This window comes from Manacus vitellinus, unplaced genomic scaffold (assembly GCF_001715985.3).
Source record: "Manacus vitellinus isolate BGI_N305 unplaced genomic scaffold, ASM171598v3 scaffold_8_pilon, whole genome shotgun sequence".
NCBI lineage: Eukaryota > Metazoa > Chordata > Aves > Passeriformes > Pipridae > Manacus > Manacus vitellinus.
The window spans coordinates 14,245,374-14,261,571 of record NW_021940864.1 but is presented as its reverse complement, the minus strand read 5'-3'; the positions used below and the strand labels follow the sequence as shown (position 1 = coordinate 14,261,571).

Genomic DNA, 16,198 nt, shown 5'->3' with positions numbered 1-16,198 from the left:
TTCCTTCTTGAGTGTGTAGAGTTCAGTGCGGTTTAGGTGACAAACTCTTTAGAAGAGCAAAATTGTTGGTGTCATCCTCCATAGTATGAGAGAAAGAAAAAGAATGTCCAAAATCTTGGTAGTGAAAATTATATTAGGTATCAAAGTTAGGAAAAATGTAATCTTTTACCCCCTTATCATTCTTAAAAACATCTTTTCATATTTTGAAAGAGGGTCTCTTTCTGTTCATTCTGGTTTTATATTTTCTCTTCCATATTCTTTTTCTATATGCCCAACCCTTAGCCTGATATCTGATTTCTTCTATCTTACCTGCTTTCAAATTTAGATCAGCTTTTAATAAGAAAGCAAGCAGTACCTAAATGGCAAATGCACCCATTTTCATTCATGGAATCATAGAATAGAATGATAGAATATGCTGAGCTGGAAAGGACCTATCAGGATCATCAAAGTCCAACTCCTGGCCCTGCACAGGACACCCCAGGAATCACATCCTGTGCCCGAAAGCATTGTCCAAATGCTTGGTGAACTCAGACAGGCTTGGTGTCATGACCACTTCCCTGGGGAGCCTGTTTCAGTGCTCAGCCACCCTCTGGGTGAAAAACCTTCTCCTGATATCTGATCTAAACCTCCCCTGACTCAGCTCCATGCTGTTTCCTTGAGTCTTGTCACTGGTCACGAGAGTAAAGAGATTGGTACCTACCCCTCCACTTCTCCTCCTTAGGAAGTTGTAGTACTGTGATGAGGTCTCCTCTCAGTCTCATCTCCTCCAGGCTGAACAAACCAAGTGACCTCATCTGCTTCTTATAAGGTCTTCCCTCTAGACCTTTCACCATCCTCATGACCCTCCTTTGGACAGTCTCTAATAGTTTTTTTTATGTTCCATGAATCAAAGCCTACGTGAGCACATGCAAGAGGTGAGCATTGCCAGCCTTCTGCAGGATACAGTTATTTTGTGCACTTCAGGATAAACCATCAGCCTGAGGTGCTACAGTCTTCAAAAAATTATGAATGTGTGGTTATAGTGATAACCACATTGAATAAGTACTTTGTGTGGTCTAGTTAACTTGGCTTACAGTGCTTATGTGCATGTGCCAGCATCAAGTTCTGGATCTAACTTGATCCTCAGCAGTTCAATTCTGCTACTCTGTGTAGGTGCACTGTAAGTTTCCCTCAGTCATGCAGTTTATGAAATTGTCACCCTAGCTAGATTGTACCATGAGCAGGGCTTTCTGCTTGTGGTTTCTGATGCTTCAAATATACTTCTTGACACATATTACACATGGAAGGGATGACAGTGCTACAGTATTTGCATTACTGGTGAGTATTGTGCTTGAAAGACTTGAGATCATCAGTGGAAAATTCTGTGAACTGTGTGATGTGCCTTTGTGTCAGTGTGCTGTGATGTGTCAGTGTAAATAAGCTGGATTTCATAATGTTTCTAAGAAATTTTTGAAGAAAATTCCATTCCTAATGATTAATATTCTGACTGTAGTTAAAGGTGTGTCCCTCCAATTTAATTCTGAGCTTTCACCAATTTTGGATTATTTTTTTAACTTTTGCTTGAGGCTTAGAATAATGGAAAGATTTTTTTCTTTTTTCTGGAGTTTTTACGATTCTTGACAGGTTTGCTGGTGGTGTTTTTCTGGAATCGGTCCATGCCATTCCGCAAACAGATCTCTGCTGCTGTTGACTTAAAGCAGTGGCATCTGATGTGGACCCTAGTGGGTGACATTTCCTTCTCTAGTGCCAGGAGTAACTGCCCACAAGAGCTCATTTCCCTCTTTCTATGATTAGCATACTCCATACACAGAAAGTTACACTCACATGTACATACAGAAAATGTGCAGCAAAGCCACTGCTTCCTGAAGGAACTTGGCTAACTACTGTTGCACTTCACAGGTAAGTTCTTTGCCAGATCCAAGTTACACTCAGAACAACTCATGCATCTTGTTCCCAGCTGCTTTTTATCTCAAGAACAGCTGAGAGAAAATAAACAAGCTTTGTGGATTGGTTAAATTGTGTGAGGAAGGCAAGCTGCTCCCAGCCACTCTCTTTCTGGATAGCAGACATCAGCTCTTCATGTTGGGGCAAGATGTTTTGGTACCAGTGGAAGAGCTGAGAGGGGGGTGTTCATACAGGAACAATTTATCTGTCCTGAACTCTCCTCCCACGTTGTTTCCTGAAGAGGGCAGCTGGGGGGAAGGCCATAAGACATGACAAATTGAATTGGTGTTACAGAAATAGCCAACAGATCATAAATTACACATCCCTGGCTTACTAGTTAAGCATGTGCAAAACCATATTGCTATACTAAGTTTTGTTGACTTGAGTGGATTCCTTCCATAGAACTAAGAGAAGGGATCCTTTTTCAGATGATGCCTTTGATCTGGGTGACTTTTTGCTAATTTCTTAGCAGTTTTTAAGTTTGGTCAACCAGATTTTCTACAGAAATGTGTATCCTTGTAATGGATAGTACTTACATTAATGACCATTTGATGGTAATAAAAGTATTTTGTGAACTTTTCTCTTAGACACATTGCAGGACTGAATGCTAACAAGGCTAAAAATATAATTGAATGGCGAGAGAAGAACGGACCATTTATAAACCGAGAACAGCTCAAAGAAGTTAAAGGTGTGGGTCCCAAATCCTTTCAACAGTGTGCTGGCTTCATCAGATTCAATCAAGAATATATAAAGACCTTTTGCAGGTAATACAGATTTTACCTATTCTGACTGAATTATCCAAAATAGTACAAGACGACCTTTTCACCTTTTGTGTTTTGTATTCAGGCTTGAGACTCGAGGAATCCTAGAGCCTTGTGCTCTGAAGGACAACAAATAAACTTATTGAAGTCAGTGGTTGAAGATAGTTCTTCCTCTGAATAGTCATGACTTATTAGCCTAGTCCTCTAAGTCAGGGTTTTGATAAATTTGTAAATGTAATTTAAAATTCTGTCACTGAATTGTTAGAAGAAACTTGTCATGCAGCAGTATTGTGATCTGAGACATTAAAACTTTAGTCTTATGTTTTCAGGCATAATTTAGAGATTTGTAAATTAATTAATTTAATTTTGTAAAGATTGTTTGGCAGAACTTAATGGTAGTAAACTAGTGCGGATTTTTTGAGAGTTTCAGTTCCTTAACTTGGAGAGAGGAATTTGAATAGCTGCCTGGATCAAACTCTGTCTGTGTTATACTCCTCTGCCTAGCAAGCATGGTGCAACTGCCTTCTGTCTCAAATATGTGAGGCCTTTTCCCAAACTCAGTTTTTCAACAGTAGGTCGTGTTCATCCCTGTCATCTCATTCCCTAATTCTGTACAAAGTCTTTTCCACTTGTAACCATTCTTAGTGATCCTCTTGATCTGAAATCTTTCCTTTCTACAACTGAAAATGCCCTTTCTAGGGCAATTTCTCTTCTCCTGCCTTTCTCATTTCTCCTTCCAAAATAAAGAACTAAGAAAGGGCACAGTGGTAGCACCGCACCCACCCTTTTGCCAGTGGCTCTTCTCAAAAAATATTTTCCTGGGAAGCACATGCTGTTTTTTAGCCAACCCAATGCTCAGAAGCAATACTGTATTCCCAATTGCTGCTGGCCAAAGAGCACATGCGTAACTTCCAGGCAGGAGGTAGGCACATTAGGACTGGCTTACTGCCCAGATGGAAGGTATACAGATTGGTTGCCCATCTGGCAGGGAAGCATATGCTGCAGGCCAAATGGTGCTCACTGTAAGCACCAGAAGACCAAAGAAATTGCTTCCAAGGCTGTATATGATCGATAGGTCTTACCGTGTACAGATGTGTTCTAGTGAATGCTGGAATACAAGAGAGGAAGAAAGGCTGATGGATTTTTTTTTTTCCCCCCCAAATATTTACTGGTGAAATGTGAACATTGTTTCAGATATATTTTTTTTTTTACCTTGCTGGAGCATGATTCTAATATTGGTCAGATTCCATAAAACTTGAGAACACTGTATAACCTGAGAAATGGAGTTTGGGGCCAAATAAAGCTCTAACACCATCGCCTCCAGAACCTTTCTTGTGGGTCCAAGTGACAAAATAAAAACTTTTGAAATGGATTTCAAGAAGATTTCATTTTTGTCCTTTCTAATCATGTTGGTGGCTGTAGAGTGTTGTACGAAATACTTCGTGTGCTTTCTACTTAAGTGAACAAATAGTGGTTATTTTAAAAATTGATATGGAAAGAGAAAGTTTTGTCTGCATTTCTGTCAACAGTTGATGAGTAGAATCCAAAGGACCAGTGCTAGTTCCAGGTCCTTCAATGTGCTCTGTTTTGTCCTCCAAAAGCAGGGACTACTTGTGGTTTAGGAAACAAACAAAGAGGTATGAAAGGAGTGTTTACAGTAGGAATCATTGATGCCTTTACTATATTCTGAGCAATTTTTTTATTTAAGAGAAACTTCAGGGGAAAAAGTATGTTGGTTTCATGCAGGGACACTGGCCTAGGTCATCTTCATTGAGAATGACATGTCCATTTTTGATTTCTGGTAGTAATAAGAAAACTGAACTTGGAAGTCGTGCACTTTTGACGAAAGCAGGTGCTCTGGGTAAAAAGAAGAGTAAACCAATACCATGTGCCTGGCGACAGCCCAATCCTTTGGACCAAACTTGTATTCATCCAGAATCTTACAACCTTGCAGTGAGGTAAGTAGTGGGAAAGCTTTTGAAGCATTGGCAGCATCAATTTTTAAAATGAAAGTACTGGTTTTTCTGTCAACAGTCTGCTCAGCCTTTTGAGACAGGAATACTTATTTTAATTTGATGCTTTCTCCTCTTTCTTCAAGAAGAAGGAGATGTGTATGCTTCAGACACATGTGAGCAAGTATCATTACTATGAGCCTTTAAAATTGAATTCTGATATTGCGAGATCTAATTAAGATGTATATATGAAGTTCCCACGTACATGAACACCATGATTGTTTTACTGAGTCACTGTGATTGTTTTACTGAGTGACCTTTGGCTAAAAGAAGAGAATGGTTTTCCTGTAAGTCAGAAAAAGGTAATTAGGAATTCATGAGTGCCTCTGGTTAGGATGTACTGTGGCTGGTAAATCCTGGTATAAGCTGTGATCTTTTCTGTCGACCCTGGATGAAACTGAACTCTTTCCTCTCCAGAAAATTTATCACCTACCACAAATGAGTGTATATTTATTTTTAAAGTGATTTATGCTGAACAGGTTCTTTTCTTAAAAAGTACTGGAGCCAGTAGCCAGATGCTTTAAGATTCTTACGATCTCTGTTGAGAATACTGTTCCTGAAGAAACAAACTCATGCTTCCTGTTTTATAAACAAAACCATCCTTAAACCTCATGCTGAATTTTTGAAAAAGTTGTACAGGACCTTGCATTTTCAGGACACCTTCCCTTCAGGGCGTGCCCTGTTCTCTCTTCCTGTATGTAGGTCTCCGTACTTTCCTTCTGCTGCTAGGCATGCAGTGCACTTTTGCTTCCATCCTCTCCCTGCCACAGTTCATTCTTCTTTGTGCCTGATTCTAGGACCACCATGCAATTTCCTGCTAGAGTCCATGCCCATTGTGCAGTGTGGAGGTAACTGGTTTCTCCTTTTCCATGACCATTTCCCTTTTTTTTTATTTACGCATCACCATTTTTTACTAATTCTCTGCCCTGTGCGTAGCTGTGGAAAAAAAATCAGTCAAGGTCCTGATCTTAATGATCTTATGTTTGGTAAACGACTTATAGGATGAACATTCTGGTCACCCCAACTGGAGATTATTGAGTTGTGTGAGTTAATGTGCAAAATGAATATAAATCGGTTATTCAAAACTAATTTTGATTTTCAGTATTAAGTTTCATTCAATTTAAATTCCAAGTACTCAGGTTTTGGTTTTTAGCTTTCCAGCCCTTGTCTGCTAATAAAATACTCAGTGAAGTGTTCACAATGTTACCAGCTTCATTTAAAGGCTGATGTGGAAAGATTGTTTCAAGTAGCAGAGAAGTATATCCAGTTAATGGTGGAATACTGCAGGAATTTACCTACATACAATATTGTCAGAAAATAAAGAATTGGTACTTGGTTTCCAGAGCAGCACAGGTTACTTTTATATCTCAAGTGGTGAATGGGGTTATTACTGCATAGGGTAGGACAGATATTCACATATACAGTTGAAATTCTGGAGACAATTTTAGTATGTATCACAGATCATATAACCGTGATTTGGAATTTGACTGGGAACCCAGGATTAGCACTATTAAAAAAACAGAATAAAGAAAATTAATGAACACAGCTTTTACATCTCAACCAAGATAGTGGTTTGAGTCACAAGCTTATACAGGTTTCAGGGAGGAGGCTGGCACCTGTTGCACAGCCAACACTGCTTAGAACACTTGCTGATTCTTCAAATGTGCTCAAGTTCAAACTCATGGGACTTCTAAGCCATTGCAGAAGTATTACATGGCTGAAGACCAGTGTTACCTGTCATGCCATCCCTCTTTGGCTAATGCAATTGTTTTGCAGTAAGTTTCCAGCTGTGCCAGTGTCTCTTCTGTTTCTCACCAAACACTGTCTTCCTAGACTGAATTTTCAGGTGAAGTGTTTAGGTCCAAATGTGTGTTGCAAATATTGTACCATACAGAGTTTTTTTTGGGGGTAGGGGTTTTTTTGTTTTGTTTTTAATGCAAAAGATTTTCAGTTGATTACAAAACAAATATAAAACAACAGTTACAATATTTGCCAATGAAACACCAAAACTAGTAGGCATAGCATCTGTCTGTAACTAACTGAAACAGTTTTTTGTTTTCTTTGGGCTCTTTCTCTGTTGTCTGATTTCTTACATTTATGAGTACCTGTACATGTAGTGCAATGTGTGGAGAAAAAAAGTCTCAAAGTGCTTTCTGGGCTTTCTATGAATGTACTCTATGTTCAACAGTATTTGTATTTTTGTTTTTCTTGCAATCAAAAGACAGTTTCCCTAAAAACTTGTTAAATATGGAGGTGATAGCTTTTATGGTATAGATTGTATGAATATGCATCAACTTGATATCACAAAATGGTGTGGGGAAGGAGGCAAATTTTTTCTTTGCAAATAGCTGTTTCAAGAAAAGAAAACACAGCTCTGAAACAAACTGACAAAAACCAAGAAGTGTAGTGTTAAAAATTGACACTGGTGACATAAGGGCTAAATATAAACCAGGCATCCTCCCCTCAAGCAACTAATGCTATAATTTAGCAATGATTATATATTTTAGATGACTTTTCAAAAAAAAATATGAGCTGTTAAGCTTCTTAGAACTTACGAAAATGGCTTTCCAAACCTTTTTTTCCCCTGCCTAAATATGAATTAAGAAAAAAATTCTACCAGGAATTCAGACTCCACGGAGAAATCAGTCCAAAGCTTATTGGTGCTGTTGACAAGTTTTGCTGACAGACAGTGGATGGGAGTGGGCTTGTAATTCCCTTTTGCTGAGCCTACATTCATGAGAAAGCTTTTGAGAGCCTGAAGATCAAATCATGTTCATGGTGTTGGTTTGAGGGGTCTTACTGAAATTAGACAGCATCTGAAGGACTTTTTTAAATGTTAGAATTAAACCAGGTTGAAACTTAACTGATAATTCTTATATCTTAAATTAAAATGCATGAGAAAAATTTAGACTGTTAGATGTGAGTATTTAATACATAAAATTTTAAACAAAGTACATTTTAAAGGAATTCTGGTGCTTTACTCCTATAAAAGTCTTTCTTTTTTCTTTTTCTGTGCTTACACAGAACTTTGTCAGGGACCATGTCAAGTTCACAGGTGCTAGAAAAGGGCAGAATTGTTGTCTTGAAGGATGTGAGCTGATTTGATTCAAGGCATCAAAATACAGTATTTTGTACCTCTTGCCACAAAAATTAAGATGTATGGAATAGCTACTGCATAAATGAGTCATAAAGGCTTTCTCATGCAAGGTCTACCACATCTTGCTATGAGAAAGTAGTTTGTGAAAGTTTTGTTGGATTAAAAGTTTTCATTGAAAATGGCATTTATTTTTAAATTAAATAAACCAGTGATTTTTATCCACTGCTTATAGCCAAATTACCCAGAGGCAGCAACCCACATTACAGATTTATGACATGCAAAATTATCAGTTTTAAAACAATGTTTTTGAGGGATAGAAATTCACCAAATTTGAAACCACTAATTTTCTTTTTCAGAACTATTTTGTATCTTGAAAAGCCAATCTGTTAAAAAAAAATACAGTTAAAAGAATTACTCCCAAGTGGTGATTTTGGTTGCCAAACTTCAGGCTGTAGCCAATTTTTATGGCTGAATTAGAAACCCCTTAAAAATAGGGTTTTTATAATGGAAACACTGATGTAATCTTTACTGCAGTGGCACAAATGGTGCTGGTATGATTGATTTATGGCATTTAAGCATCTTAACTAAAAATCTGTGCAATTTCTTTAAAATAATTGGAAAACATCCTACTGGTGATTTAACACACTCTGCAGAAGACCAAAACATTTTTGTTCATGGTTTCCACGCTGTCAGAGCTTGGCTTTGTCATATGCAGTGATCAAGCTTACGAACACCTCTAAATATTTTGAATCAGAGTTTCCTAAAACCTCAAAACTTTATAGACAGCCTATTTTTCTCCAAAGCAGAACTGTACTTTAAGTTTCTTAAAAGTCTGTATGTGAAAACCACTTTATAGTGGCAGAATCTTCTACAATCACCACAATTAATACAATATGTAGAGCATATCCAATTTCTTGGTACATATTGTAAAAGAATTGGTAGGAAAACCGAGGAAACATTTAGGAAGTCCCCAAAAGTTACAACCAGGTTATACTTATAAACCAAAATGTTGGAAAGAAAATGCAGTGTTGTTTCTTTGTTCTGTCAGTCTGCTGGGTGCTGTTGGTTTCATATGACTGAATTTTAACATTTGCTGATTTTTTTATTTAAATCTCATAAAAATGCTTTTTGCTAAAGGTTGGCACTCAGAATGTGTTTTTGCTGCTCACAGTTTGCAGCATCTGGCAGACAGGTTGTATTTTAGCCCGACGTAGAAATACTTTGCAAGTATAAAAGACCTAAAGCTCTGATTTAGAATAATGCAGGTGAGGATGTTCCTTGTGCCTGGTAGAGGAAAGTCCTGCTCACTGAGTTTGGTTATGCCTTAAGAAGAGTTTTGGATATATTGAGCAGAGTGACTTGCAGTGAAGATTCATGTCTGTGAATGCTGCTTGATACCTTGTCATGTCATGTGATGCTGCTTGATATCTCCAGCAGGACTTCAAAATACCAGGAGAATTCAACAAGCACTCATTCATGTGCTTTTTCTTCACTGAAGTTAAACATTTTGATTTGGCACTCGTTTCAGCAAGGCATTTATGTTGAAAACCTGTTATATTCCATCATAGGCAGATCAATTGTATTTCAGATATCTCTGGTGTTTCTAGTATTCTGCATGGGTGAATGTAACAGCTGATCCATAGCTGAAAAACTACATTTGCTAACTTTGAAGGCAAGTACTGGCACATATGAAAATGCAGAAGGAAAAGTGCTGATGAGGCCACCGAAAGAAAGAGGACTTCCTTACTGCCCTTTATGCAACTGGACACTTGTCCTTTGATGGCATTTCCAGCTCTGTCAGGCTGGCTTGCCTCTGATCAGGTCCCTTAGTTGTCACTGAGCAACTGAGACAATGCTTAAGAGGACTAGAAGTCGGGGGGAATAGTTACTTGGTGTGGTGTTTGAGTAGTGAAAACAAATTGCTGTGTTCTATTTAACAGTGTAGTCTACATGTGAGTATTTTACAGAGGATAGGAGCTGGTGCTGTAGTAGGATGCCTTTCCTTAAATTCACTAAGAAGTCATCAGAAACATCATTTGTCCACTTCAATGAGACTGTAGTTACATGTGCACACACGTGTGTGTATTTAAGCTATTTAATGTGCATAATAATATTTAATAAAGTCTTACATTTCTTTTTAAAAAATCTTGAAAAAGTGAAGCTCAGTCAACTAAGGAACCTTTATCATTATTTCCATTAGGAAATGGCTAACCCTAATTAGGGGGAACACTTGCAGAATTAGGGCCACTAAGTCTAATAAATAATAGAGTGTATTCATCACTTTAGAATGCCAGTTCATTCACATGGGTTTACTACTAACTTAGCTGGATTTTTAGAGGGCATATTTTTGACAGTTATCTTGTCAATAAACAGAAGAGCAGAAAAGACTTTCACTAATTGCCATCCAATAAAGACATTTTAAAACTTTCATGTGATGTAAAATACAGTTAACAAGAATGATTAGAAGAACTTAGAAATAACAAAGAATTATGCTCCAGTTACACTATAAATATTTGACCCATAAATCAAATGGCATTTTTTTAATTTGTTGAAATTTTTGGAACTTACATGATTTCCCACTGGTTGCATTTAAAAAAAAATATGGGAAAAAACTCCACAAGACCTTTTTAATGGAATTATCTCCTATAACTGTAGTACTAGTTCTTTGTGGATAGCTAATCATGTTTCACTATTTTGTATCTCGGGTTACGCTCCAGTTATGTGATATATCAGTAGTCATGAAAACAACTAACAGTGTGCCTAATAGTATGGTAACAAAGTGGCTGTGCTGCAGTGTAACTGTGTCTGAATTTCTTTTCTGATTTCGAAACTCATTGTTTCTTAGATTTATACATTCAAAATGTCATAAACTGAGGGTTTTCTGGCCTTCTGTGTGCAGTCAAATATTAATAATTTATGCATTTGGGAAAAATATATTGGTTAAATAACCTTGTCTGGCTAAACCACATAAGTAGTTTTAGATATGTTTGAAACTTAAGCTTTCTGTGTCTAGCAATTAATTACAGAGAGTAATGCACAAATATTGTTTGATATATAATCTGCATCAGTAGTCAAAAATTGAGGATCTCTATCACTCGTGAGAACAAGGGCAGTCAACATTTACGTTATACAAATAATGCTTTTGCACTTCAAAACATTACTAAAACATGTCTGCATAACTTGTTTGCTACTGTCATAAATGTACATTTTACCTAACAAAGTGCATGCTGATGCGAAGTTGTTTTGTTTTCAAAGTGATTATGTTGCTTTACCATTAATTCATGTGTGCACTGTGACAAGATGTAATGGCATATCATGTTGCTGTAATGTAATGAATCCAGTACTCCCAGCTCTTAAGTCGTGTTGCTGGAAATGATTACATAAAACAGAAATGACTGTGACTAAAGCCCTTGCAAAGCTTTTGAACTCCTGCACATTATAAGAAGCTTTTCAGAGAGGGTTAGAGTAACTTCTTAAAAATTTACTGGAGGCTTCCCTTGGTAATATTTTTACTCTCTTCTGACTGTTTTTTGCATTCCACCGAAATTTGCATTATCTTTTAAGCATTGCAAGGACTGTGCTGTAATTTTGTGCAGATGTGTATGTTAAGTGAACATGATGTGCTTATTTGTTACATTTATGCTACTTTTCTTTCTTTATCTGGGTAAGATGGATGAAATTATGTATTAAATGAAAACATCAGTGACTTATCCATGACCATTCTCTGCAGGTCTTGTAAGACTGCAAAGATTGCTTTTAAAACTAAGGTCATTGCAGAGGTTTCTGAGTATCCTCTAAATCTCAAAACCATAAAACTCAAAGATCTAAACCAGTTAAATTTCACTCTGTTCTGACTCTCCTAAGACTCTGGTAGCTTTTATCTGAGTTGATGTATATTATGCAGAAAGTTCACTATTTACTCAGATACTCAACATTTGAGGAAGTGAGAGTAGTATGTCTTATAAAAATTACCTCACTTCAGAAAAAAATCTCATCTTTCCCATTTCTGTTAACTTTTCTTTAGGTCTTATCTTTGTAGTAGATAAACACAGCACTTGAACTACTGCAACATATTATTTATTTCATATATTTAGGCAGGAAAATAGTTGAAAGGCTTTCATTTTTGCACAGATTATTCATGTTCCTATGTTGTGCAGCTGGAACTGTCAATTACAAATAGGATGAGATATTTTAAGGACTGTAGTGATATAGTTTAACTTTGCGAAGATCAAAATATGTAAATTAAGGGAAACCTCTCTTTTCCCACATGACCATATCCCAGTCTTATTACCAACTATGTCCCTTTTTTTCTGACTTCGGAGTTGTTACTTTTGTTGTTACTGTGACCTTGAAATAACTCTTGAAGGAAGTTGTTGGGTTGCTTTTTTTAATAAGGAAACATTTAACTTTGTTCTTAGCAATGACACTTAAAAATAGAAATGATCAATATAATGCACCACTGTTCAATCAGGGATGTGTGCTTTATACTGATTTTTTTTTTTATTCCAAGTACCCGCAGGCTATGTTCATTTCAATGAAAATGATACATTAAATATATAACTGGATTCAACAGTATTTTTAAAATTACCTGCATCTGTAATCACTGAGTTGCTTTAATTTGGAAATACTTTAATACATAGTTTTTACCAAAACCTATCCTTGAAATGTGAGAATTTCCAAAGTAAAAATAATATTGGTTCTTATAAAGAGTATTTCTTCTGTATGTATGTGCATACTGGGCTCTGTTACAGTGCTCTGTTCTGCCTATAATATGTACCTCATAATTCTGAAATATCCTTAACAAAATGCTTGATTTTTGGAGCATTAAAATTCTGTAGAAGTTGGTGGGACTTCTCCTGTACTTAGACTTGGGCAGATGTTTAAGCATCACCTTCAGGTAGGGCCAAAATTTTATTGTGAGCAGTAACCACATTAATAAGTTATTTGCACAACTGTAATTGATAACATAGGGCCCAAACCTACCACCCTTGCCTAGATGAGGTATCCTTTTCTATATCAAATTGATAATTTGGGATTTCTGGAGGGTAGTGGTGGCAGGGGAAGGACCAGGAGGCTGAAATGTCTTTCATGAATAGTAATTGAAGGCTCAGGCACCTGGGTTGTGTCCTGTTTCAGGCTGGTTTTCTTGCAGTGGTGTGCACATAGCACCATTCACTCTGATTGCATTATCCACACATTTGTCAGTTTTGTATGTAACAGGGTTTTTTTAATATATGGTGCTGGCTGTTCCATGTGGTTGCACTTACTAGTGACCAAACCCACCCCGTTATTGATTTACAAAGTGAACGCGCTTCTGCGAAATTCTAATGGTGAGAAAATGTTACTTGGACGTACTCAAGCTGAGTTTCCATTTGAAGTGAAATAAAGCCAAGTATGTGAATGTCAGCAAACTTGTTTATAGGGGTGGGTGGTAAAGCATACATTATTTAGAAGGTTGAGTCATGAGGCTGGTCGGGTTTGTCATGTTACATCTGGCATGTCAGTCAAAGCTGGGGCAGCTGCCGCCTGTCACTAGTGCTCTGGTGGGGCATTGTCCATCCATCAGTGTAAGCAGCCAGCAGCCTCCAGTATTTTTGGGACGAGTCCTTCACCTGGGCCTATGCTCATTTTCAGTATTATCATTGCAACCACTTTTGATGCTCTTTTGAGATTGAAAGAAAATGGCTTCATAGAATGTCTGATTTTTTTCATATATATTGTTAGACAAAATATTTGAGTAGTAGTGGTGGTTTTTTGTTAGTTTGCAGGAAAAAAATGCACTTAATATTATAAATAATTTTGCATTTAATATTATAAACCATTTTGCATCTGTTTTGTTACGTACCTTGCTTCAAAACCACCTTAAACTAGTTTAAAAAGTGGTGTCAACAGTTGAAATACAGTCAAAACAAAATTCAGTTAATCCTGAGAACAGCACCATTCCCTGAGTCCTTATTAATTTTCTTCTTCATACATTGCCATAAGAAAGGTGTGTATGCACTAAAAACTTTAATATGAAAATTATCACTATTAAATGCAAATCTTTGTGTTTGAGCAACCAGTACACTTAAATCACTGTGCTTGCACTCGAACTCAGTGTAGAAGTGGAAGTCCTGACAGCCAGTTGTAACAGATGTTACATCCTTTTAGAACATATGTTCCTCCTTTTAGTGAAATTAGTGGACATTTTTAAGCTAAGCTTTGCCCTTATGCTCAAAGATTAATTTTGTGATTTACTGAAAGTCAGATATTACTTTAATTATGTTTCTTCAATTTATATTTTCTCAAAAAGAAATTTAGTTCTGTATTTCAGTCCATGTAACTTTTTATTGCTCACCAGCTGAAATAATCTCAGTTGGGTTCCTTGGGTTAAAAAAGAGAAAACAAACAAACAAAAAAAAAAAAACAAAAATAAAAAACCCCACTGGGTCTCCTGATAAAAGAAATACTAGCCTCAGGTTTTGATAAAAAACACAGCAGGTATTTTGGGGGATGGGAGGGGGAGAAGGTTGAGTACCAGGGGCTTCTGCTTTCTTAAGAGAGCTGGAATGTCTCCTGCCAAGTGCAGGGCATGAACCTGCTGGTCAGCACTTCTTTTGAGGCTGGTAGTTTACACCTGTTGTGAAGCAGGATAAGGATAGAAAGGAGAGATCTCTTTTAGGAATTTGGAAGGAACATTTACTCGGACTCTGCAGGACAGGGTCAATAATTCTACCTGTCTGCTGTGGTGGAAAACACGCAAAAAAGTATGTGCCTCTGTCCCAAAGTAAGGAACATGATAAAGCAGGGTAGAAGAGGCTTATTCATGGTGAGATGCAGATCAGGGCAGCAGGACAGACAACTGAAGCATCTACTGAGAAAAGAAAAAATTGCTTTATTTAGTACAATTTGTCCTAGCTTCTATGAGCTGCATCCTCATTTTCATTTGTTGATATCCATTAAAGTCTTGGTGTACATTTTCAAGTCTTTCAGTGAAATAAGGATGTTTATTCAGTGATAAATAAACATTGTCTAAGGCATCACTGCTGATAAGGATGGGGTCTGCATGTGAATTTTTGTCTTCTCTTCTCTGTGCTTCTCAGACGTGTACTAACATGGCAGAATTAAAAACCTCAGTAATTGTGTTTGGGTTTTCTTCTTTTGTTTAAAAAAAAAAAAGGGATCACAGGTCAAGTCATAGTTATTTTAAAGTATTTCTTTTCAGCTTTTTACATGCCAGTCCAAATTTGTCTCAATTTGCAGTGTGGGTATATATGTGACAATAAGAAAAGATAAGTGTGTTTGCAGTGTGTGAATACTTTGACTCGATGACTACCTAGTTTCTGAAAAACTAATTGTTCTTAATCATGGAGTTCATAGACAAGGGAAGTATTTTATATGAAGTTTTAAAGTTGGGTTATAGATTCTTCATATTAATTTAATATTTTGAATGTTCATTGTTGCTTAACTAAATGGCCATTCATTTTAATTTGAATGAGAGTGACAATAAAAATGACAGTGTTATGGAACTCTCACTTATTTCTAGGAAACTTTCGTGGTGAAAGACATCTTTCAGTCATAATGAAATGTGGTTTTATCGTGAGATTAAATCATTGATCTGAGAAGAGATTTATTTACACTTTAAAATTTTGCTTCTAGTTTTATAATCTATTCCAGAAGATACATGAATATGGATAGACTCTAAGTTTCCGTTTATGTGCCAGATCAGTGATGAGTTGAGAGGATATGGACTTGAGAAACTGTTCACTGTTCATGTTTTTTATCAAAAATTTTGTTCATGCGTCAATGAAAAAGTAATTAAAAGCCCTAAATAGAGCAAAGGTTCAGTTCCCACTAAAGGATGTTTCTAATCTCTCTGTCTTTGTTTGAATTTCCCAGGTTTTTATCCTTGATTGGAGGAAACGCAAATGACATAGGAAAATCGGATATGCAGCAAAAAGTAAAAGCAGTAATTGAAAGGGAAGGACTGGAAGGCACAGCCAAAAGGCTGAATACCACAGTGCACACACTGCAGCTGATCATTGATGGTCTGACTCAGCCTGAAGGCTATGACATTCGTACAGGTAAACCTTGGTTTGGAAGGCTGTAATCTCAGTTTGATTGTTCTACTTACCAGTTTTAAAACAGCATATTTTCTTCTTCTAAAGTAGTAGTAGATTTTCATGGACATGAAACTCCATTTCTTTTCTCAGGCAAGGTAAAGGTTATATCATAGTCAGATGTTTCTTTCCAATTCTGTAGGTAAGGAGTGTGAATCCTGTTTAAATCACGGCATTTTCAGCCATAGGAAGGGGAGTTGTATGGCTGTTAACAAATGAAATAGTTTCAATATGTTAACTCTATGCTGATTAAATCCGTGTTGGCTCTCCATCACAGAGGAGAAT

General features: G+C 36.9%; 1 protein-coding gene across 4 annotated transcripts in view; it reads left to right on the top strand.

The window, feature by feature from the left end:
• SRBD1 (S1 RNA binding domain 1) overlaps positions 1-16,198 on the top strand; it is a 123,728-nt gene that overhangs the window by 105,076 nt on the left and 2,454 nt on the right. For all 4 annotated transcript variants that reach the window (XM_018085353.2, XM_018085355.2, XM_018085352.2 and 1 more), the window contains 3 exons: positions 2,532-2,708; positions 4,511-4,663; positions 15,693-15,877. In XM_018085353.2, the coding sequence (XP_017940842.1) occupies positions 2,532-2,708; positions 4,511-4,663; positions 15,693-15,877 (515 nt within the window). The remainder of the gene's footprint in view (positions 1-2,531; positions 2,709-4,510; positions 4,664-15,692; positions 15,878-16,198) is intronic.